The 24,378-nt window shown below is 38.5% G+C and overlaps 1 protein-coding gene across 1 annotated transcript; it reads right to left on the bottom strand.

Moving 5' to 3' along the window:
• Positions 1 to 254: 254 nt before the first annotated feature.
• Positions 255 to 23,839, bottom strand: LOC140931153 (separin-like). Its single transcript, XM_073380901.1, has 30 exons — positions 23,670 to 23,839; positions 23,084 to 23,276; positions 21,492 to 22,686; positions 20,402 to 20,663; positions 19,435 to 19,652; positions 19,140 to 19,244; positions 18,122 to 18,271; positions 17,480 to 17,699; positions 16,993 to 17,100; positions 16,704 to 16,787; positions 15,982 to 16,233; positions 15,145 to 15,301; positions 13,481 to 13,621; positions 12,774 to 12,984; positions 10,963 to 12,059; positions 10,101 to 10,314; positions 9,619 to 9,655; positions 8,579 to 8,798; positions 7,991 to 8,136; positions 7,094 to 7,246; positions 6,558 to 6,725; positions 5,848 to 5,946; positions 5,667 to 5,737; positions 5,489 to 5,534; positions 5,287 to 5,376; positions 4,525 to 4,637; positions 3,949 to 4,032; positions 2,075 to 2,183; positions 1,304 to 1,359; positions 255 to 681 (listed from the first exon to the last, which is right to left on the bottom strand). Exons 1-30 carry the CDS (start codon positions 23,736 to 23,738, stop codon positions 477 to 479), a joined length of 6,273 nt encoding a protein of 2,090 aa, XP_073237002.1. The 5' UTR covers positions 23,739 to 23,839; the 3' UTR covers positions 255 to 476.
• Between the last annotated feature and the right edge of the window lie 539 nt (positions 23,840 to 24,378).

Genomic DNA, 24,378 nt, shown 5'->3' with positions numbered 1-24,378 from the left:
CACACAGTTAATGTTAAAATCGTCATTGATAAAAACAGTTGTCAAATATTTACATTTAGCCAACATGGCTTATCATTTACGTATTCAAAAATAGACAGTGGGTGCAAAATTGCCAATGATTTGTCTTTGCTTTTTCTGTGAGACTTAAGTGACCTTACTTTGAATTAAAGCATCTTTAGTTAGCAATATGTTTCTTAAATGAGCAAAAAAAAAAAAAAAGAAATCTTTCACAAAGGGTTAACATATCCTATTCTGGCTTCCAAATATAATCTATAATCAAAACCTAAAACGTACACTAGTATCAAAAAAATTGTAGATTCAATTTATAGAGAAAATAGGAATCTGCCAAAACAGACCTTGACGATGATTACAGATCTTCACTTAATACCTTTCAAGTAACAATTAAGCAAAAAACTAACTAAACGATCCCCAACGTTTGATAGGTTATTATCTGTTACTTCCCTAAACTGACAGTGCTACTGTTTGGTGTAAGCTGGGAGACCATATAGTACAGGGGATGCTCCTATCAAGTATTTCAGTTTGCAAGCTTGTCGGGATAGGCTCAGCACATCTGCTAATGAGAGGTGTGTGTCTTGCTGAAGCCACTTTTTCAGAAGTGAGTCACTGAAGCGATCAATGTCCTTGTCAGTAACGTCCCAAAGGTTAGCGACAATGGCTGGGCTGCAAGTGAAAACCACTCCAATTTGATTACGATGACCATGAAAAATGTTTAGTAACTAATAGTGGCATTTTAAAAAAATCACTCTTTTTATGCCATTTGGTTTATAAATGTCCCCAAGAACATTCAGGAGTTTAAAATATGCATCATAGAGGAGGAGCAAGCAAGGCAGCTATACACTTTTAAACCCATATCAATCTTCTCCCCCCCTTTTTATACAATATGCTAAGGATATCCAAGAGTTTTAACATTTGTTCAGTACTGTAGTAAGGTTATCATAAGGCAATATGCTCTTTCACCCTTGTTTATCTTTCTTCATACCCTTTGGTTATAACTGATACCCGAAGAACATTCCAGAGTTTTGGAAAACTTGTTTTAGAAGAGTAGTATTTAAGACTGCTCTAGCTATACACTCTTTAAAGCCTGTGGCCCAGATTCACGGTAGCACTGTGTGCACTGTCATATTTAAACAAGACTATTTTTGGTGAGGGAGGCAGGGGAGGGAAATTTGTCACATGACATCGTAGAGTCTTAGACCAGTAACTGACTCAACTAACAAGAGTGTCTTGTCTGACCAGTAAAGCTGTTTGTAGGAAAGACTAAAATGTTAATTGAAACACTTACCAGCCAGCTAAAAGGTAATTCAGAGCCATTCCTCTAGGTTCACACTCCCCGCCAACCTGACAAAAAGAAAAAAAATAACATTGAAAAAATTTAAAAGAAGATTTAAGCACTAAATGATAATGTAAAGATGTAATACTACAAGAAGCAAAATAGATAGTTACACACGAATACGAATCCAACCAACACGCAAAAGAAATTGTTGTAAATGTCTTCTTTGAAAAAGGACCATTGTAAAAATGTAGCTTTAAAACTAAATCTTAGTTACCGTGTGGCACGAAATTTTTGCGGATTGGCGATTTTTTGTGTTTTGCGGGAACTAATGTGTGCGATTACGAGAGATTGGTTTTTCTTGCTGGGAATTAATTGTTGCGGTTTTCTGAGAAGTACCCAGTACCCAGCATTGATAATATTTTTTCGTTTTTATTGAGTACGTGCAATAGAAATACATATTTTCAAACAATAAACCAGTATTTCGTCGTCTACCGTTTTGTTTCTGAATGAAAGAGACAAGCTGTGATTGAACAGACACGATTTCTTAGTACTTTATTTTTGTGTAGCGAATTTAAGGGAGAGAATATTTACTCTGGAGTAAATTTTTGCGGGAAAAATGTTTGCGGTAATTTTTATTTGCGGGAACTTATTTTTGCGGATGGCTGGAAAATAGCCAAAATTAGAACCCGCAAAAATTTTGTACGGTAACCTAACTAGACCAGGCGACTCAACCATTCCTACCGCTATTTACCAACACGGCTTTCATCCACATTTTCTCACCGTTAACTTTCCAGAACTGCAACCCATTAGCACAGTGACAGCTCGGCAATCCAGTCTCTGAATGTCATCTCCTTGGAGAAACTCTCGCCCAGTGCCATGGCCAAAATAGCTACGGAGATAAAAGTGAATGCTTTTCAGTTTGTGCTTAACGTAACGAGGGCGAGATATACGATGCAGTGCAATGGGCAACAGAATCACATGAAAAAAAAACATGAAATAGAACAGGGGACTACTTCTGCAGCCTTGTAAATGTAACAGTCTTTTCATGTGTCCAACATCCTCGAGATTCCCCAGGAATCTTGTACCATGTAAATTGTATCGTAAATTCTTTAGAGGCAGAGTGGATTGCGATCATTGCGTTGTCTTAATTTATGGAACTGGCCGTTTTTTATAATAAGTTATAATAACCGTTAAGCCTCAGGATAATCATTTAGAGGGCCCGTTGTTCTCATTGCGGATGAAAGGAAGAAGCTTTTATATGTTAGCTTAATGCAGCTCCTTTTAACTTAAAGTTGCACACCGTTTTTTTTTAGGGAGTTATTATAACTCCAAAAATGGAGTAAAAATTTTAGGGACAGGATAACCCCTTTTTTGGGGTTATTTTAACTCCTAATTTAACTCCGAATTTGGGGTCATTTTTACTCCTGAAAAAGGGTTCTTTTTACTCCCAGTCTGGAGTTAAAATTACTCCGAAATGGGGTTACTTGTACTCCTTACATGGGTTGTTTTTACTCTTTTTCGAGTTAATTTAACTCTGAAAGTGGAGTAAAAATTTTAGGTACAGGATAACTCCTTTTTTGGGGTTATTTTAACTCCTCAATATCTGGGGTCACTTTTACTCCTGAAAAAGAGTTCTTTAAACTCCTTTTTGGAGTTAAAATAACTCCACGAAAAATAACTCCACTGTAAGGAGTTAAATTAGCCCCACTAGAGGAGTTATTATAACTCCCTGAAAATTACAGTGCAATGTTTGCTATGAGCTTAAAGGGTATGGCAAGAAGGTGTGTTCACTTTTCAAACAACTTGTCTTACAAAACCATGCCAGCAAGGCGCGGTGTTCTCGACTAGCCTCCATCATTGCGAAGCATTACAACAAGACAAAGCATCTTTTCCTGTATGAATTTTACATTGTAAAAGAGCTACTAATGTCAACTCGCTTCGCAACCTAATTGTACTAATCATCTGTATGTAGGGTAATCGGCTTATTTAACCCATTCGCCCCTGAACCGCCCGTAACCGCCCGTGCGGATCCACGTCCTTTCTACCCTTTGTGACGTCATCAGTTTTAACGGTCAAGGACAACTTTGTCCGCTAACTTGTGCAGAGTGAAGAGATCTTTCAAACCATACCAGGATGAGCACAATTGAGTCAAGGACACCGGAGAAAGAGGCAAAAAAACTATGTAACATTGACCTGAAAATCTCCATGAAAATCTTGTTCCATTGCCCACCTACCTTTCCTTTCACCTAATCCTAAGATTCTAAAAGCTTTCCTAAAAACAATTCCCACCAAAATGAAGCCTACTAAATGCCCAGCAAGAGAAAAAAAAAATGAGGCAAGAAAAGCGAAAAAAGAGGGGAGGAGAGAAAGCGAAAAGTAAAAGTCAAGACTGCTGTGTCACTTTTAAACCCAAAAACTGTCGAAATTTTGCTTTCTGCGCATGCCCGAACTTCGCAAGCTGATATTTTGCACCTGGATCAGAAGGCCATGAAGTGTACGACCTGTAAACCCGTTTGTGGTAAGTTTTAGCTCTTTATAGCACAACAGTGACCAGAAAACCACTCGACTAGCTTCAAAACGCGTTTTTCCGCAAAATCTCCAAGAGCGAATGGGTTAAAATATGTCACTAACACATAAAGTTTCTTTCAACTTACATAAACAATTCATGGTCCGTCAGTGCTTTGCTAAATGCATCTTGTGTAGGTGCCCTGCTTGTGATACCTTGCCATCCATCTTCACTATATGTTGCATAAAACGAAATACGTGTTATTAAAGGAGCAATGCTGTACCATGTATATTGCAGGCAGCTGCCGGACATAGCAAACAATTAAAATAGTTCAGTTTGTTACATTACGGAGTTTAACGAATCCCGACGATGACGGCAGTAAAAAGTTACAAAGAGAAAAAAAATTGGGGGTCCTTTTAAATTTCATGCGTCTTTTTAGCCTTTCTCAAATTGCGAAATGTAGGGGAATTTCCCAAGAGTTGAATTCTTAACGACTGTATCCAAGTAAGAAAAGAAAAGTTCGTCATCGCGTATTTATGTCCTTCTTACATAAAAGTTTTCACCACGAGGTTTCACGTTGTATTGGTGAAATGGACGTCACCAAAATGTACCAAAAAGTGAGCAGAACTGTTTTGCTAATAAAACCATCCTTGTTGCTGTCATCGTTGCTTAAGCTCCTCATTTTTTAAATTGTTCTACGATTTGCGTGTTTCACAATTCATACCTTTCAAACCACTTCTGGAACATCTTCTGCGTGTTGGGAAGGTTATTTTGCGGGTTGAGCACATAAAATGTTTTGACAGGATTCACATTGGTCAATTGTTGTTGACAGGATACCTGAAAATACCACAAATGGTTTCATGCATACAAACACGTTCATTTCTTTCAGCTCTAGCATCAAGAGGAGACAAGGGTTAACATTAAAATGACTTATTGATAAGCAGCAAGTGCGAAAGTGCAACATATTGCTCACAACAATGGAATACCTCATTATTAGCTTAATGTAACGCAGCTCTCTTTACCAATACCAGACTACGTCCCAACCCTTCTTAACCCCTTAATTCACCCACCACATGAAAGGTTGACTACACCGCCACCGATAAATACATTCGAAGGTCTACATCCTGCTCAATTATTTTAAGATCATGAGTAGTGATCCAACCAGGAATAAGGAGCCCGCGCCTATCGCCCACTAGCACCCACCCAGTTGAGAGTGCCAAACAGTTAGGTTCTTGACCATTTCTGAGAATATAAAGCGATAATGGACTACGTAAACGAGTTGGGGCTTTCATGTTTTGAAACCTTGTGTGGGATTATGGCTAACTCAGCTAGATTGGCAAAGTGGTACTCAGTTTAAGAAGCTAGCTTGCCCAAGGTGGATTCCCCTCGACATCCCAGTCACCCATCACATCATGTAACGATAATACAGTCAACTTTTCTACTATTTATTTCTGATTTTACTGTCATCAGCACTCCTGCATTTTACCTTTGATAGCAGAAACTGCAGAGAAGGTACTCGAGTCACAGGATGGTCAAATAGCATGGGTATACTTTCCCAAGGAAGGTGTTGAATATCCTGTAAAATGGTAAAAATATAGATCTTTTCATCGCTACTCGCACTTTATTTTTCACAACCACTAGGTTTTGATCAGTGTACTAGTCAGAGCCGAAAGAATAAACCTCCTTACCTTGCCAAGAATAAGAATGACAGGATGACGAGTAACCACTTCTGGGCTGCTTACAGTCCGATGAAAAAAATGAAGAAAGATTTACGTTAACTAATTTTAAAAGCACATACACCATAAGTGATCGTCACAGAATGCATATACATCACAAGTGACAGCAGTTACATCAATTTTCTCACACCTATTTTGGCCAGTTTTCTTGCTGACAGACGAGGGCGAGTTGCTTGTGACCTCCTCTAACTCACGAAGAATCTGAAATCCAAAAAACGAACACTAATAAGAATATCTTCAACGAGCTTTCAACAAAATACATGCAACACAAATGTACTTTATAAAATTGTCATAAAAACATTTGAGGTTACTTCATTCAAAGAGGCAGATTTGGGATCTATGCCAGTGATCTCTGAAATCGCATCAGCTTTCTCGTCTCTTGACAAGTGGGATGCAGAATCAACAAGAATCTGAAAGAGATATAAGCACATTTAAAATGATGAAAGAGAGAGCAGCAGCCTTTCAAACCTAGTTTATATTGCATTTATTTAAAACCAGAATGATGCTATAGACTAAAGTTACTTTCTTCTCCGGGTATGGTTGACAAAGATCCTTAAAAAAATGCACTTTAGTAGAGTGTCAATGTATTTAGCACGAATGTACTAATTGGGGACACTATTTACGTGATCATCCGAGCCAAGCGAGGGTCTAGCCTCTTGCAGTGCAAAGGGAGTACCTTCATTTCTCAGTTATTTTAAGACCTTGAGTATTGGTCCAGCCCCGGGAATCGAACCCGCAACCTCCCGCTTTGCAGTCACACGCTCTACCGACTGAGCTAACACTGACGCGGTAAACCAAAGTTTACCAAAGTTTAGATAGTGAACTAAAACAAACAACGTGGGACACATATTCATCAAAATGTGGATGTAACTTACTCTATTTTCACACCGAACTAGTAGCGGCAAAGAGAAAATGTTAATCAACGTTTCTAAGAGGTTATTAATACAGTTCGGCTGGGAATCAGAGTGATAAACCAAGCATGGATTGGTCTTCACAAAAATGACCATATTGTTAGCATTACCTCAAGAAGTTGTATATCTGGAAGACATGCACACAAATTAGTGATTTTTCCTTGTAACTGCCTGGCAGCTGACACCGTGGCCTCTTGATGATCCTCGTTGATTGACTGACCAAGAAGAACCCCTTTCCATCTTCCAAGCCAGCACGATTCAAGCTTTTCCAAAAGGATCTGAGTTAAGGAATTGTCAACCAAAACGACGATAAATTTAGGACAACTAGACAAAGTGAAGAGCACCTAGAATGTGCCATTTGAGCATCACTGTCGAAATCGTTCCCAGGCAATTTAGCCTGTGAATTTCATAATAGACAAGCAAATATGAAATACCACCGGTGAGTCACTGGGCAGTGAGGTTAAGCCACTGGCTATGTCTCCTTCACCATCTTTACTTATCACGAGTAGGGGACCTAGATCCCGGTAGCGTGCTCCATCGTTCAAAAGGGGGAGGGGTTTGTGACTGGCGACAATTATTGGTTTAACGCTGTTGCAGTGACCCTGCCAAGAATTTGCGAATTTAAATCTCATTCTGAAAGTTGTACCTTCATTTTGGAATCTAGCCTGGTTCTTTGTGTCCACCACTCTGAAGTGTTACTGACACTCATGCTCTTCACATTGTCAGTCATAATTTCATTAAACTCCTCCATCAGGCTGCATTGAAACAGCTTACATAGATCCATAACTACATCATCTGCCTGTAACAGAATACAAAAATCGCCACTTAATCCCTATTTCGTAAGTCTAGCCTAAAAAACTTGGTGACTCACAAAAAAACATTCTTACTTCAAGGCTACGGCTTATTAAAACTAAATAATACTCTTAGTCCTATGAATGATTTTCACTGAGCATACAGACTGCATTTTTTGCTTCCCTTGTAAATCATGAATATTTACAGTATCTAGATTTTTCATAGTAGGAAGCATGAAAATGGATCAAGTAAAGAATATTGCTCCTGTGACTGTGGCGACTCTGCAATGTTGTAACATAAATTGTTGGCTGAGTGAATGTGTCTTTTTACTTTTGATTGTCAGTCTTTTACTCATCGTTCGTTTTGAACGTATTCGTTTATTTGATATCCGCCGCCGAGTAGGTCTAGTATACAAACTTAGTTGTTGAGTGGAATTTGGGGTGGCCTCTAAGTCAAATTGAAAGCCAAAAAAGGACAAACTTTAATCATCAGTGACATGACTATGGGAATTATTCAACATTTTCTGTAAAAAGTGGGCTAATTGTAGCAGGCCATTTTCGCGATCGCGACAAGTTGACTTCAACAACCAGAATTCATTTCATTTTTGCTTTCTTATTCAACTTTGTCAATCCCACTGAGGTTTAGAAAACAACAGCCCCAAACTGGAACAAGAAAACTACAAAGTGAAGGATTGTAAGAAAAAGTGTTCATTGTGCAAATTATATTCCTTTTGAACTACGTAAAAAAATACCTCTTTTTCCTTTACATGTTCCTCTCCTAAAGTTGTGTTGATCTTCACCAGCACGGGTTCAGAGCCAGATCTGATCCTACAGATCAGCAACTGTCTTTCTTCCTCTCCAGGAAGCTTAAAGGACTCCAGTGTACACACCGTCCACTCTATGAGGAAATATTTATTTTTTTAAAACACACAGGTCATTCGTAGCTTGACGATATTGCGTTTTACGTGACTGGCAGGCAATATTTACAGTCAAATCTCGCCTTGCGGACACCTCGCTATAACGGACACCCCGATAAAACGGACAGCAGCTAAATCCCAGGAAAAAACAAATTACAGACGTTTGACTGAAATAAATTCCCGCTATTACGGACTCTCGCTAATGAGGACACTAACTAGAGGTCCCTACGGTGTCTGCTATAAAGGGAGTTAACTGTATAAACTAAATTCAGAACTAAAAAACATATTTACTATAACAGTTAAAAGTAATCGGAGAATTTAAGTATGGTCCGTCCTAAAATCGTGCCAAATTAACATCATTTAATTAAAAAATTCCTTCCTCAGGTCACCAGCAAAAAACTATTTTCAATTCAAGTAACGTACCTTTTGGAATGTCCTGCAAAAGAGCAAGTTCTTCGGGGGAAAATAGAGAAGTCAAATCCCCACCTCCACGAGAACTTGAGTTGAACTGCATTATGCTTCGGGTTGTTAAAAGATCTGCCAACTTGTTTTTATCCTCAGGTTTAATTCGTGACAATGAACAATCATTAATTGACAAAGAGGACAGTTCCCTGGCAAGTTGCTTCATGTCTCCATCGTGCTCCTGATACAGAGAGAAAAAACAAAAAGATTCAATCATAGAACATATGAAGAAAATACAGATTTTTGACGTTGTCATGGTGCTCCCAAAATTAGCGGTTCCCGCAAGGTCTCCCATGATTATCCTTACTAGACGGGGGAGATAGGGGTGGGGTACTTAACAGAGGATTTACGGTAGTTGCTCCTAGCCCTTAAAACAAGATCAGAAGCTACATTAGAAGGACGCGTAACAAACTGCCAATTTTATGTATATTGACTTATCGTGAAAGAAAAAGAGTTATTCTGTTCATGCGAAGTGTTCAAATGTCTCCGTTAAATTTTAGGTTAAAATTAGGCCATTCTGAGACTCCGAGCTCAAAAACCGTTCCAGTTTCCCGTTTGGCGGGAACATTATCTACCGGTACATCAGGTTTCTTATCTACCTAAAAGCTATCTATGGACAAGAAATGACAGAAATGGATTTTTCAACTCCAGCCACGAAATCAAGAGTTAGCTCGATTATTCCTGACAGTCGTTCTTAATATCTGAGGACTGCGACGGTGGCGAAAACATCCCTTGAAAAGTGATCTCGCGTTCCTTAAATCTTCATTGTCATTATTCCAACTCCGCTACTTTGTCAAATGTGGGCGAATTCTCCCGGAGTTAAATTCCTAAGAGGCATATTCAAGTTCAGAAGGAACTTCCTCGTCGGATCCTAAGGTCCCTTATATAGCAACAAGAAATCTGCAACGGCATATGAAAGGCAAATACGTTTGAAACGGGTATTCTCATTGCCTTTTCAAACATGTGTGGGATAATGTGACCAGGTTTTGTGTGATACATACCACTGACAAGGCAGCTGTCACACCTTTTGCTGTTCTCCTAAGGTAAAATAAGACATCGAGTAATTTGAAGCATATTACTAACAGGAAGTCAGGAAGATTGAACTATCTAAAAGGTACCGTTAGGTTAATTTTTTAAACATCGTTCTTTATTAACAATTCACGGAGATGACTGTCAGTACGAAATCCACTACTTGCCTTGTCAATTTTGAATCACTTTCATAATGAAAAGTGCATGGGGTAATGAAGGTGAACTGTCTTTGAAAAATCATACATATCATTCCGATATAGTATTGGGAGAAAAAAAATTTATAATAAAATCCTGTAAATAGGACCACTACTGGGCCATGAAAATCTGGCTGGGTTAGAGAGGTTTGCGAAGAAATAAAATAAAATAAAATGAATTTTAGGGCCAAATTATTGTGTTCGCAATGTGATTGTAAGACAGGCTTCCTCTTTATTTTCCTAACGACAGGCCTTCTTACTTGATTCTCTTTCCTGTACTTGTAACAGCTTGGTGTCTCAATGTGATGGATGATGCCAAGTTTAAGTAGTACATGGAGAGTTGGGGTGCTGATCTCCCATGACAGAAAGCCAGTCCTCGACAGATGTCAGAGAATAGGGCTGGTGGAGGATCAACTTGGCACAGGTTAAATGCTTCATTCCAGTAATGGATGGTTTGTTCAATCCATTTGGGAGCTGATGAGATGATAGAAAATAATTATTAATGTTAGGAAAAGTACATAGATAACATTTGAATGTTATAACCAGTCCATGATGATTTAACATGCTATTTGCCTGACCCTTTCAATTCCAAACATGTCAAAAATACAGGAGAATAGGATCTAATTTTGAAGAATATTGAAAAAATATCCCATACAAAAGAGCCGCTACAGAAGGTTGAATGCCACAACAGAGGATTCGTTTCACCGCCTCAGATATTAAACTATTAGCTAAAACCGATTCCTGACACAAATGGCAACGCAGACATCCGTCAACACACACAAAAGTAAGAACTAGCATATGACTAGTACCTCCCAAATACTGCTGAGATGTTTCCATTGAATTTTCATACCGGTACCATAGGATTTCATCCATATATTCGAGTCAAATGTATAAAATACACTAATCCTAGGCTCATAGCATTCTGGGAATAAATCAAAGGCTGAAGATAAAAATTGACAGACCGAAAGAGCGCCAGTGCCTAAAATGATCAAGCATCCAGAAGCCAAATTTCAGTTACAAAACTCAGCCTTCTCATTCCATGGTTCACTTTAATGGAAAAATAAAAAGTCAACAAGAATGGTCTTCAATGAAATAAGTAAGTTTCACGTGTAATAATCTGACCTGTTTTATGACCATCCACAAGGTTGGAAGGTTGCTTTGCAGACCGTGCTGGTTTTCTACGTCCCTTTGTCTTGCGCTGAATATTTGCCTCAGAATCATCATATTCTGCCAGGGCCTCCTCTGCCTTCTTGCCTCTTCCTCTACCTTTTGCTCTTGAAGATGTTGGCCTGCTGCTAGTATCATCTGCGGCTGATTTCTCTATAGGTTTAGAATTTCTACCTCTTCTGCCAGAAGCCTTCCTTGGCTTCTCCACCTCACATTCGTCAACTGCGTCAACTTTAGAGGAATCAACTTTCTCTACACTGTTTTCCAAAGAGCTAGTCTTTGAGTCTGTTTCAGGAAACCAGTTACAATCCACACAAACATCTTTGGAAGAAACCTTGTTTAGACGCAATGTGGCAACACCAGACATATAAAGGATGGAAGCTTTCATGGGTAACAAATGCATAGGATTGTATCCAACAGAATTCTCAACACAGTGCAGTATTTCCCTTGCCTTTAAGAGTACTTCATTGGCTTCCTCAATCTTTCCCGTTTGCAATGACAGCTCTGCACTCGTACAGTAGAATGAAGCAAAATACTGACAAAACATTACCTGTGAAACAGAACAACTTTGTAGCCCTGTGTCCTCTTTCTGCTTTCTGCCTTTTGCAGGCTTTGCTTTGCCTTTTTTCTTTGTCTCTTTCAAAATCACCTCACTTGGAGCACTACATGCACAACCACATAAAATCATGCCAAGTCTCTGGACACACATCGCCATCTTCTTTTCTGCACACTGGCATACTGACTGCACCAGTTCTAAAGCCTTCCCTGATTGCTCGGGTCTTGAAACATACAAGAGATATTTGGCAACACTCAAAGAGTACCTAATCAGTATGTTGTGAAGTGTTGTATCAATACAGTTTACACATTCGCATGTCTCTGGATGACCAAGAAGCAGAGGTTCTTGAATTTCATTTATGGAAAGATTGGATCGGCTGGAAGGTTTCAAAACTGGTTGTAGGAGTCCACTGAGCTGCTCAAGACGACTTTTGCACTTATCACCCTTGCCTTGTTTGAGTTCCAACTGAGCAATGTTAATGAGAAATTCTGCAATCCTAAAGGAGAAGAATGATAAGTTCTATCAATATGCAATCAGGTCGAATATAGGCGGCAATGTTTCATTCCCTTAACGTAGTTTGCGTAAAATGTTTATCTCCCAAGCAAAATGAAAATAGGATCTAATGCCTGGCCAGAAATTATTCTTTTGCTATATAGACGTCAATTTAGCTACTTCCATGCTGCAACCTTGCAATTACATTGTGTAACTAACAAAAAGAATTTAAAGCTGTGAGAGAAAGAGAGTAATTTTGTTATAAATGGTTATGGTGAGTTTTGAGACTCATCTTGTGAAAAAACATGAGTCCTTGAGTCAAAAAAGGAGTCCTAAATTGAAAATGCTTGGGCCTTTATGTAACCAGCAATTAATCCGGAGACAGACGCCAAACCTCTTTATTACAGTTTACTGAAATTAAAAAAAAGTACTTCTATATATTTAAAGCACAGAAAAGACTAAAACAATATGCATCTTTAAACAACAGCCACAGAATCCCACGAACAGGATATTATACCAAAAAATCATCTTCATATCGATCGTTCTTTGCGTCCTACGGGACGCATTTCATGAATTATTTACTGCCTAGGAACCAACATGACTTTACAGTGCTGCTGAAAATGAACAAAAAAGTGCGAGATAATTATGGCTGACTACTGTGTATTGGATCAGACAATCTAAAACAAGGCTGGTTAAAGAAAAGCATTATAATGAATACCTGTAAGGTAGAGCAAAGTGTCTTGCCAAAGTCAGACCATCTACAAACTGCCTGAATGCCTCTCTTACAGCACCCTGTTGGGCATATAACTGGCCAACTTGTAGTAATGAAGACAGAAGCTCATCCAGGAGTGACATATGGAAAAGGCTTTGATTGATACTTGGGAGAATAAGAGGGCCCTCGGCTGTAAAAATTGAAACAAAATAAAGTCCTTAAAAGTGTTGTGAGTTAGTGTTGATGATAAAGAAATGAACATAATTGTAACAAATTAATCACACGCGTAAAAAGAAGATGAAAAAGAACAGGGAAAAATTCACTTCCGTTTGGAAAAAGATCATGTGGCTAGGATTTGATCCATTAAAGTTATGGAGACCTCTTTAAACATACCGTAAGCAAAGACACCTTTGGTGTTGTTACGTTTTGGTGAATGAATGGTGGTGAATGTGGAGAAGTTCAACAGAAGGTTGCAGTTTGATATCCTTATAATCATTTAAGTCGAAATCAAGGCAAAGCAGGATGCCAGGCTTCACTTTTTGCTCATTCAATAATACGGTATTTTGGGAAAGGAAAATAACTGTTGCTGAATGAAGAGAGGGGAACAGCAGGCACGAAAAACAAACACGTCTGACAAACTATTCAGTGCCAATATGTCCTGAGAGGTGACAATTGGAGGCTAACATTATGATAGAAAAGGGTCATCTTTTTACCTGACACATCTTTATTCTGTTTGCCCTTCTTTCGCCCACTACTGAACACATCCTCTCCAAACACCTCCTCAGCCATGTGGCTTAACTTGTGAAATCCATCAAGAGCACATTCCAAAGAAGAAAGTGAACCAACAACAGGATCTTCACAAAAGAGCAAGATCATTCATGATAGAGTCAATAAGTGCGTTCCTTTGCGATGATCCGGATCAGGATCAGTGATCTGAGATCACTTGGATCATGGTAGATCAAATGAACCGATGAATCCACTCTGAACAAGGATTCATTCGTTCATTTGATCTAAAATGATTGGAGAGATCTCGGATCACTGATCCTGATCATCCCAAAGGAACGTACCCAATATTCCCTTAATGGACACCTTACTAGATTCAGTGTTCAGGCCATTATTCAATCCTCTGTTATATGTAACCACACCGCGACATGTTTGGTACATTTCCATGCAAGGGTCCAAAATTAGATAATTGATCTCAGATTTTTGGATTTCTTAAGGGAATGTTGGGAAATCAAAAAATCTCAAAAAGATTTCCTTTGACAGTTGATGGTTTTGATGTCAGACAGCCACCTTTTCCAACGCTAGACATCAAAGATGCCAAGATTAAAAACTGTCAACTGCCGAACCGTAAATTAACCCATTCGCCCCTGAACCGCCCTTAACCGCCCGTGCGGATCCAGGTCCTTTCTACCCTTTGTGACGTCATCAGTTTTAACGATCAAGGACAACTTTCTTCGCTAACTTGTGCAGAGTGAAGAGATCTTTCAAACCATACCAGAATGAGCACAATTCAGTCAAGGACACCGGAGAAACAAGCAAAAAACCACGTGACATGGACGTGAAAATCTCCATGAAAATCTTGTTCCATTGCCCACCTACTTTTCCTTTCACCTAATCCTAAGATCCTAAAAGCTTTCCTAAAACTCTTCCCACCAAAATGAAGCCTACTAAATGCCCAGCAAGAGAAAAAAAAGGCAAGAAAAGCGAAAAAAGAAGGCAGGGGAGAAAGCGAAAAGTAAAAGTCAAGACTGCTGTGTCACTTTTAAATTTTGCTTTCTGCGCATGCCCGAACTTCGCAAGCTGATATTTTGCACCTGGATTAGAAGGCCGCGAAGTGTACGACCTGTAAACCGGTTTGTGGTAAGTTTTAGGTCTTTATAGCACGACAGTGACCAGAAAACCACTCGAGTAGCTTCAAAACGCGTTTTTCGGCAAAATCTCCAGGAGCGAATGGGTTAAAGCAAATAAATTTCTTATGTTTTGAGAACTATCAATGCTTTTTGACTTTTCTCAGCCAAATAAATTTCTTCAAAAGAATGGATTCTTGAGTATTCCAGCAGTACTACTTGCAGAATCTAAGGTGGTGAGATGGTTGGCCTCATATCTTTACAGGAAATCCTGGTCTTTCTTTGGATCCACGAGCAAAGAAATGCAGAGATCATAAAACATAAAAAATCGCGATGTAATTTTACCCATGACTATACTTTTGGCCCAGGATTCATAAGATGCAAAACTTAAGATTTGATTTTCCCAGAGAAATAAACTGTTGGTACATAATCCCCACAGTGATGTTGGTCTAACTAGAATATACATATTACTAGAATACTAAAACAACATATTACTGGTAAATTATTAAATTGAGTTTTCAACTCACCCAAAGTAATGCTGAATTTGTGGAGTTTAGCTGGGAGCATGGAGTATTTCGCACACAAAGACATTAATCTGGCCTTCAGTAAGTGGGACCTGTAGCTCTTCTGAGTCAAAGCATCACTCTGTAACACTTCCATTAAACACTGCTCTCCCTCTGAGTACTAAACACAGGAACAGATAATTATTTAGTTTAGAGGAAGACAAACAGTCACTCAGATACTGATAAATGTGAGGTTACACTCTTAGAGGCAGCCAGTAACCACCCAAAAGCCACACACATGCAAATCAGCCCTGGACTATATCACAATGACGTTACAACTTTAATGAGGTACCTGTACCAGTACTTGTCCAGTACTTGTAAGCAAATAACATAATCTAAGGACATTTTCAGTTACTTGTGAGCTTTTATGGTATGATACTGTTAAAGCACCAATTTACAACTGGTGTTGAAATCCCATGAGTTCATTCATGGGTTCAGGTCTGCATGCATGGCAACATTTTGTGCATCAATATTATTCTCTCAGATTAATAAGGAATGGAAATGCAAAATACTTAGGAATGACAAATTGATAGAGACTGTAAGTATTATTTAGAAGAGCGTTACACACTTATGTTTTTGTAAACTATACACAAGCACTGACAAGCATAAAAAATAATAGCAAGCACTAGTACATTGCAAGTTGTAAATGTACAATGTGTATGTCAAATAGTAAACTTTATAACAGACTAAATTAGACTACATGTATAAGTATTAAAAAGTAGCTCTTGGCTTATAATTTTCATTATCCCTTGTGCTTAGAGGAATAAAGCAAAAGAAATGATTCAGGAACAACTAGCTCACCTTTCCTGCGACTAACAGATAGTGACTCTTTGCCAACAGAAACTGGACCATAACTGAAACACTTGGTTCAAGGGTTTCCAACACATCACTGGTCTGATGCAGCAGAAGACTAGCATGAGAAATGTCCAGCACATCACACAGAGTATGAACAGCTTCACTACAGGCAGATATTCTATTATCCAACATACTGTTGGTGCTGATTGTTTGGGCAATGGTAGCAGCAAGATGAAGAGCACACACCTTCTTGAATGGCTGTAAAAAGTTAAAAAATTACTCACTGAATGGTTGTAAGGTAAACAGTTTACCGTAAATCCTTCTCCTACTGTAAGCCCCCAGAGAGCTTATTTATTGGAAGCACATTTGCATATTTTGTTTCCACATAATTTCAAACCCGTGAGGTTGGATTGATGGACACATTAAGATATAAACTAGATTCCCAAGGGATGCTGCAAGTCACTGAAGTAGATAACACATGATTTTCAGATGTTGATATGATTCCTTTCACCCTCAGCGACTAATTTTAGAAAGTTATTTAATCTTGCGATTAGCTTGTATTTATATGGTCTTTTCATTGAAAACATGTTTTGATTTTTTTGATGAGCACTGCTTTTTCAACATACTACAGTTCTTGTTGTTCTTTTAGAACTCATCAGCAGAAAGAACCTAACACAGCTTGCGTGAGACAGTCCCCAGAAACAGCCTTCTATTTCCTTTCAGTTTACCTGGTTGACAAGTCCAAACATTCCAGCAATAATCAGAAGGTAATGGCAAGTTTCCTCAGGGTTAACAAAGTGTTGCCAGTCAATCTGCAAAAAGAACAACAGATATTACTTAAACTAATCTACAGTATTTATGGAGACTAATCAAGTTTCCAAACTTTTCATGTTTTAACCTGTGAGTAAGTTTTTAGTGGATGAGAAAAAAAAGAAGTGCTCTCTTTTCTTGCCTCTGACCCAGTAGACATGTATCATAAAAAAAACAAACTTCACAATAATAATGCCCAAACTTTACCTTTCTGCCTGTCCCTTCTTGCACTGATCTATTTGCTAACACTGTCCACGTTTCCAATGCTAAATGAAGGGATGACATAAATGGCTGCTCCAGACATATGCCTTCGACCTAAAAAGAGAAGTTAAATTATATAGGAATATTAAAGTTTATTATGTAAGTTTGCAATTGGGTGCCAGTGGAAAGGGACTTAGCGTGGGGAGCTAAATTACAAAAGGAAATACAAAGGTAAGCAAAGGGAGCAAGGGGTACACTGTATCACACCTGACCACCCCCAGCCCATTCCCATATAATTGTTTCTGGCCTTGGTTGTTCAAACGTTAGATAGGGCTATTTACTAGATAAATCACTATCCAGTCAGTGGATCAAATAACTAACAATTGTGCTATCCACAGGATAGTGATTTATCCAGTGGATAGCATTATCCACCTTTTGAAAAACTGGGGCCAGATTTGCATACCCTCTGAAGAAAAAAAAACATTTTATGTACCCCCTCTGTTTCATAACTTTCACTGAGCTCCTCTGCTGATTTTGCCTCTGGTTTGTCTTCCATTGTTGCTTTGTGCTCTAACAATGCCTGCCATAAATATGCTGCAGCAAGTCTGTCCTGCACAAGTGACAGGTGATTTTTGTCCTCATCTGTGTTAGCTGCTGTGTCTGCCAGCCGCTCCAGAATTGCAGCTGCTTCTTGACAGCACTCAAGTGCAGACCTAGAGCAAGGAATATCACAATGTTGAAGGCTATTGTTGAGGGCTGACTGGGGATTGGGGTATTGCCTAACTAGAGATATGAACCATGAAACATCCTTCTCTCCACTTCAACAACCCTGATGACACTTCATTATCAATTAATATCACAAGAGCATGGAATCCACAGAGAATTGATACCAAAATGCGTCACTTGTATTCAGTCTGTACTGTGTAAAGTTCAAGCAAAGAAATACAATAATACTAAAGTGACTGGCTTCATAATGGGCCATATAACCCGGAATGACATTATAAAAAAACAGCTGGCTGAATGTCCCTTTACCTTTACCACAAGTTAATGTATTTTTGCTATTCCAAAGTCATTTACCTATGCGTAAGACAAATGCCACATACTAAACCAAAACACACATAAGCAGTAGACTCACTTCTCCTCCTCAAGATCTTTGTCTCCAAGGTCATGCAGTGCTACACCAAACTCAAGCATCACTGAACCATAATGAAACTCATCATCTTGGATAATGTACAACTCCATAAGCTGTCTGATTACAGAAATTTGCTCCATGGTGGTGTCATAACTAGAAATAAGAGAAAAATAGACCACTAAATGGTGTACAATACTGGGCAGAGTTTTTCAAAAAAGAATTGGGATAAAGGATAACCCAGGATCATCTTTGTCGGCGTCAACAACAGTCCTATTATATTTAGGACAACACTCACCCCGAACCTACTTATGAAGTGACTCCTGAGTTCAAATGAACCCCTCAAATGACAATTGAACACACATGTATTAAGGAAAAAACATTTTTGGGAGACTGAGTACAGTATATGAAATAAAAGAGATCTTTTTTATGAAACCTCATCATCAGCATAGGGCTGGCGCTAAAATTTCAAGTTGTCGGGTATATCTACAGTTATGTAATTAGTAGAAGGGGAATTTTACAGCTAGGAAGTTCTTTTGGTTCTACATAATTTATGTATTTTACTTTTGTTTCCTATGAGAGTAGCTGGGGCTCACGCTTAAACATGTAGTTGCGTCAGCAATACATGCACATGTACACTGTACTTTCACATGACCTTACAGTGTTACTGGGAAAACTCTGAACACTTGAAATATCTCAAGAATGTTTATTCTGTTATGACCAATCACAGCAAAGATCAGGAAACGCGAACTGGCCACAAAACCACAAACTAACTACACTCTTGCTTGTGGTTTAGTTTTCTCACGCCTGATTGGCTTTTCTCTTGCAAAACAATAGCATTCCAGAAATATTTCTTGTGTTCACAGTTTTCCAGGTTTGACTATAATATTTCTTTTCAGGATGTGGTTCATACACGATTGTATGGTAATGAAAGAACTAAATGGACAATTAAAATAAGGAACTCTTTCCCTGTTTCTGCAAAAGGTCCAGAAACCTTGTGAAGTCTGTCTTTTTGGGAACTTACTTCTTTGCCTTGTAAGAAGCAAGTTCTTCCTGAAGAACTAAACAAAGCTGACTGCTGTCAATATCTTCAGCATCTTTCTGTTCTGATAAAACACTGCACAAGGTTCTACGGTAAACGGAGAAAAATACGGAAAGTCAGGTAAGACATGACATAACATATTTGGACTAACAGAATCTCATACTTTTTAGAAGGATTCATGATCACTGAAGGATTCATGCAGTTGTAATGTTCTCAACCAGTGGCGCGTGCGTGGTTTTAATCACAATTAATTTTTTAACAAAAATTTCTGACAAACCTTGATCTTTCAGCTTGTCTCTTTTCATCTTGCATACTTTTCACCAGTTCATGTTTCACTGTGGTCCATTGTTTGATCTGCTTCCTTAAGACATTTGCATCAAAACCAGTTTGAAGTGTTATAAGAACCTGAGTGGTAGCTGTTATCAGTGCACCACCCATCTGTTTGGCTCGTCGCTGACAGTCAGTCAGCAGTGCAAATTTTGTTAGGAGCTTCACCTAAAAGAAATCAGTTATATTATTAATGACGGCATGACAGGACTGAAGATTACTGTAAGACCCATCTAGTGGGTTAACATCACAAGTGTTTGCTTCCATTTCTCAGAAAAAAAGAAAACCATTGATGTGGCATTTTATGCACAGTGCAAAAAAAAAGAATAACAAGTATTTAATACCCAATATTAAAACAATGATTGATGAGCACTAGTAACTGTATCATAAGGATAAATTTGGTAATAATCACTACTGGGCTTATCAAAATGGTACATCATTTACCTTGTGGCACAAAATGTTAGCGGGATATAATTTTTGTGATTTTTCCGGCACACATATTTCCTGCAAAAAAATTTCTCCACTGTAAATATTTTCCAACTTAAATTCTTCCAAACGATCATCAGAACAATCAGTTATCCCAGATGTTACTATAATTACTATAATTACTATAATTGAAAGACAATAGTAATCTGTTACACTGGTTTTACATACAGTGTAGGGTACACAAACTGTTGCATTGTTTGAAACATTCTTCACTGTATGCATTTCCATTGTGCATACTTAATAAAAAGGAAAATATTAACAATGACTGGTCTGGGACTTTCTGAAATCACAAAAATCAATTCTCAGCAAGAAAAACCAATCTCTTCTAATTGCAAAATTGGTTCCTGTAAAACACAAAAATCGCAAACTCCCACAAAAATTTCATGCCACAAAGTATGAAAGAAAAATTACAAGGGTTAAGGCCATATTACCTCCACAGTCCTTGTAAAAATTTCCTCATCAGTCTTGCCAGCAAAGCACCATACTCTCAGCTCTTCACAAGCAATAGCTAACAGAGGAACTCCTTCAGTAAAGCAATCTCTCTGATATGACACACAGCCCAAATTGTACACATTGCAGCCTAGCCAGCGGAGCTCGTTTGGAGACAATGGGATGTCTGGATCATCAAGGGCAGAATGAATTACAGAGTTTGCGAGTTCCACTACTGGAATACAGTCCTTAAAGATCTGACATCTGCATAGTATAAATAAAGAATGTGTCAACATTAACAGTACAGTAAACTCTTTCAACATTGATACCCAGTAACATTTCACTCTGTAGTTCTTTGTAAGGGTCCACCAACAGCCGTACATTCATTCATTCCCCCATTCTTTATAGATATTCTTACTAGATTTCTCTTAGTCTCTTTGTACCTTCCCACACCCAGGCTGCTTACAGTACATCTTCCCCAAAATGCTATCTTGTGAGAGATATTGCCTACAGTGTACATCCCCATTTGTATGTAACACAAAGACAAATTCTAGAGATATTATTTTGTAATTTTGTTTCAAGAATCGGTAGGCTGATTGGCAAGAGTTTAGGATACTGCATGGATATGCAATAAAAGTTTGACCAGTGTTACACATATATGTTATGGTTCACATTTATCCTTGGTTTAAATTTTATTTCCCAGGGTGCAAGGAAAGTCATTTTTACAGCTTGTCATTTGGGCAAGCTGAAGTTAGCATTTATTAGCCCAAACGTCATTTCAACTAGCCCCCCAAATTCTTTGATGAGCAGAATTGATTTCACAGTTCTTCTGTAAGTTGAATTCCTCAACATACTTCACTTGCCCATTGGGCAAGTTAAGAACAGAATTCACTAGCCCGATGGCAAAATCCACAAGCCCCAGGCTATCAGATGCTACTTTCTTTGCACACTGTTTCCCTTTGTTTTTCACTCATTTTCATCTATTAACATGCCCCAAAACAAAAAGAAATATAAAAACAACATAATCCTTTTCTTAAACTACAGTGTGTACGCTGTAGTTTACTGTTTTAAATTTTTTGTGATACTACTGACCTTGAATCTCTTATTGTGCTTTTTGCACCTTTTTCATTCTTCAACTGATCTTGATATGAAGAAATAACAAAACTAAATACTGTCATTTGCCGTTCTGTGGTCTTTAGAACCTGTTGTTTTAGCTGTGCAACGATATTGTCATGTTTGGATTTAAGCAGCTCTGACTTAAGCCGCTCACACTGCAAAGATAAGACTGAGATGTAAGACCGCAGCACTTGTACTGTTCCTTGGAGGGTCTTCAATGAAGGAGTGGGTGATTTTTCCTTACTCTTTTTGCTACTTTCATTTTGCAAATTAATTCTGAAGTACTCCAGGGAGTCTGAAAGTAGTTTTAACATTGGTGAAGGTAATGTGCTACATTTCAGGATCTGAGAGATTAGCCGGTTACTTTCGAATAACATCTGCTGCAGAGATTCTTGAGTTTGAGATTTTATAGTAGAGTTTGGCAAAATAGCTGCCTTGCAGACTAAACACACACAGCAACAAACTTGTGAAGGTATTTGTAGTTTAAAATGCCCATTTTTGCAATGGTTTTCATTTCCTGCAATTTTCAACAGGTTATCAAACACGGCCAAAGCTTCTGTTGAGTTTCCAGCCTTATTACAAATCCTGCCATAATGAAATCCAAGTTCAGCTAAGAGTACTGTAAATTCTTGTTCATTTGCAATCACTTGTTCTTGCTTGTTCATGAGCGCACTAAATATGGTTTCAAAGAAGCTTGCTAAGGTTTTAAAATCAACATTCTTGAGCCCACAATCCACTTGAAATTTTGTCCCACATTTCAGAGTTCTATCTACCAAGGATTTTAGTGAAGAATGTACATTTGCTTCTGCTTGGAAAAGTAATGAGAGCTTTCTCCAGTCTAACACAACACACAAGTGAGACGGTCTTTCCCCTGGAGGTACTTTTGCCTCCTCAAGCTTCCCAGCTCCTTGAAGTAACAAATCAGATGAACGTAAACAAAGTGATCCAATTTCCTTGTCCATCTTTTCACTGTCGTAGCTCTTCCATGCCTTAAGAAGCTGGATGAATTTATATAGGTCATTAGCATGATCCAGAGCCCTTTCAAACTGTGCCTTGGCAATGAGCTGAGCAACAATAAGGTAAAGTGTTTTAGCAAGCTGATCTACTGAAGGAATAAACTTCAGGTAGTTTCCATGACAGAGTGATAAAGTGTTGTTGAGAAGTGTCCCCACTGAAATATGAACAGAACAATTTGCAAGTTACATGTAATTTTATAGCCCTTATCGGACAACTTATATTTGACCCATATTTAAGCCTTACTGGCTCTGGATTATCAGATAGCACTTTGTTGTGCCCTGCTTGCACCACGTTGAGAACGCTATTTCCTTCCACTGCGAAATGTGTTGTATGTACCTAGGAGTATGAATATTGATGCAATATGCTGTTGTCAGGGTCACAATTGACTACTTCCTAAGTAAGTCCCTATGCATTATAAATAAAACTCATTTTCAATAGTAAGGTTTTGCAGCTGGCCCCATTTTAAGAGTAAACATTAAGCTTATTTTGGAAACTCAGACAAGACCTTACTGCCAAACAACAACTAAAGATGTTCACATGCTTCATCTTACCTAGTTTCAAGGCAGCTGTAACCTCAGTAAGGTCATTTCCCTTGGCTTTCACATTTTTCAAGGTCTCTATAGCACACCTTAGGAACTTGGTACAAAAAACGGCGTACTTTGATACAGTTTCCTCTGTAGCTTTGCCTCCTGCTTGGCAGCCATTTTTGTTCTTTAGCGGACATTGCAGTGGAGCAAGATAATTCTGCAAGTTCCACCAAACAATATTAAAAACAACATATCAAGGGTGAATGCTACCCCATTTAAAATATGGAGTTAAGAAAAATGAAAGGCTTTGGCAAAAAAGACGTCTAAAATAAGTTTAATTTATTAGGTTGAGGTTTCGCTTAATTCAGGTGACACTCATTCTATGACCTGCTCATGAATGTAGATCCGCGCGATTCTTGCAATTGAAGAGTCTAACAAGACGCTCGCTTTGAAATGAACTAATTTTTTATTCAAGGAAACGTTTTTGAAAGTGAGTAGCCTTACAAATCGTAAGTATCCTCGCTAACTGAGCTACAAAGTGTCCTCAATTAAGCTACCATAATTTCTCAGCAGCTTAAATTTAGCAAACAGCTAAGTTTGATCAACTTACCTTCGTATCCTCATAAAGACCATCTATCTCTCTGTTTAGAAGTGATTTGAGGATTCTTTCCCCTTGCATGTTTCTGTAAAGCTCTGCCCATTACCAGTTCGTTTATAACATAGTGTTTTACAGCACACTTTTGATAGTGAAACTCATCAAACGAGTCAAAAATGGCGCCTTCGTGCCTTCTGCCAAAAAACGCTCGTTCCCAGGGCACCGCGCATTTCAAGAACATTTTGTCGTGACGCAACGTGCGTGACGACTCAAAAGTTCTGTGACGACTGATTTCGCTTTTCCCCCTTCCTACTTCCCCGCTCGACCAAAGGCCTGTTCACAGGCTGTTACGGACTGATTAAATTTTTTGGTCCTGCCAGCACAATTTTTGCTTTAAATAACATTTGACTCTAATTATAGTCACTTTCGTAACGTCAAATTAGGAACCTAGAAGTTCTTCCGGACTAGCGGCAAAATTTTCAAGTCGCTTATTTCCAGTTTGTTTTTATTCATGTTTTATTCAGGTTAAGTCGGGAGGTTAAGTTTATTTTCTTGCAATCAGTTTTCAGCTTAGTTCAAAAATATATAACTTCTATGTTGTCCTCGCAAGGTGGGGCCTTTTTTGTAAAAATGACAAATGTTTGGGGGTGGAATCTCAGACGTCCGAGATCGTTCCCGGCCCCTTCGCTTCTCTTGAGGCTTAGGCGTCCGTTACTCAGAACAG

This window comes from Porites lutea, chromosome 3 (genome assembly GCF_958299795.1).
Source record: "Porites lutea chromosome 3, jaPorLute2.1, whole genome shotgun sequence".
NCBI lineage: Eukaryota > Metazoa > Cnidaria > Anthozoa > Scleractinia > Poritidae > Porites > Porites lutea.
The sequence above is the reverse complement of the archived record's forward strand: the minus strand, read 5'-3'. Positions and strand labels throughout refer to the sequence as shown.

What these genes read in the sequence shown, in the direction of transcription:
- LOC140931153 (XM_073380901.1), bottom strand. Translation starts at nt 23,738, where the DNA reads ATGCAAGGGGAAAGAATCCTCAAATCACTTCTAAACAGAGAGATAGAT. An exon ending in TTTTTACAAGGACTGTGGAG is followed by an intron (nt 19,653 to 20,401) that starts GTAATATGGCCT and finishes GATTTCTTTTAG; the next exon opens with GTGAAGCTCCTAACAAAATT. An exon ending in TGTGGATGGTCATAAAACAG is followed by an intron (nt 10,315 to 10,962) that starts GTCAGATTATTA and finishes TCATCTCATCAG; the next exon opens with CTCCCAAATGGATTGAACAA.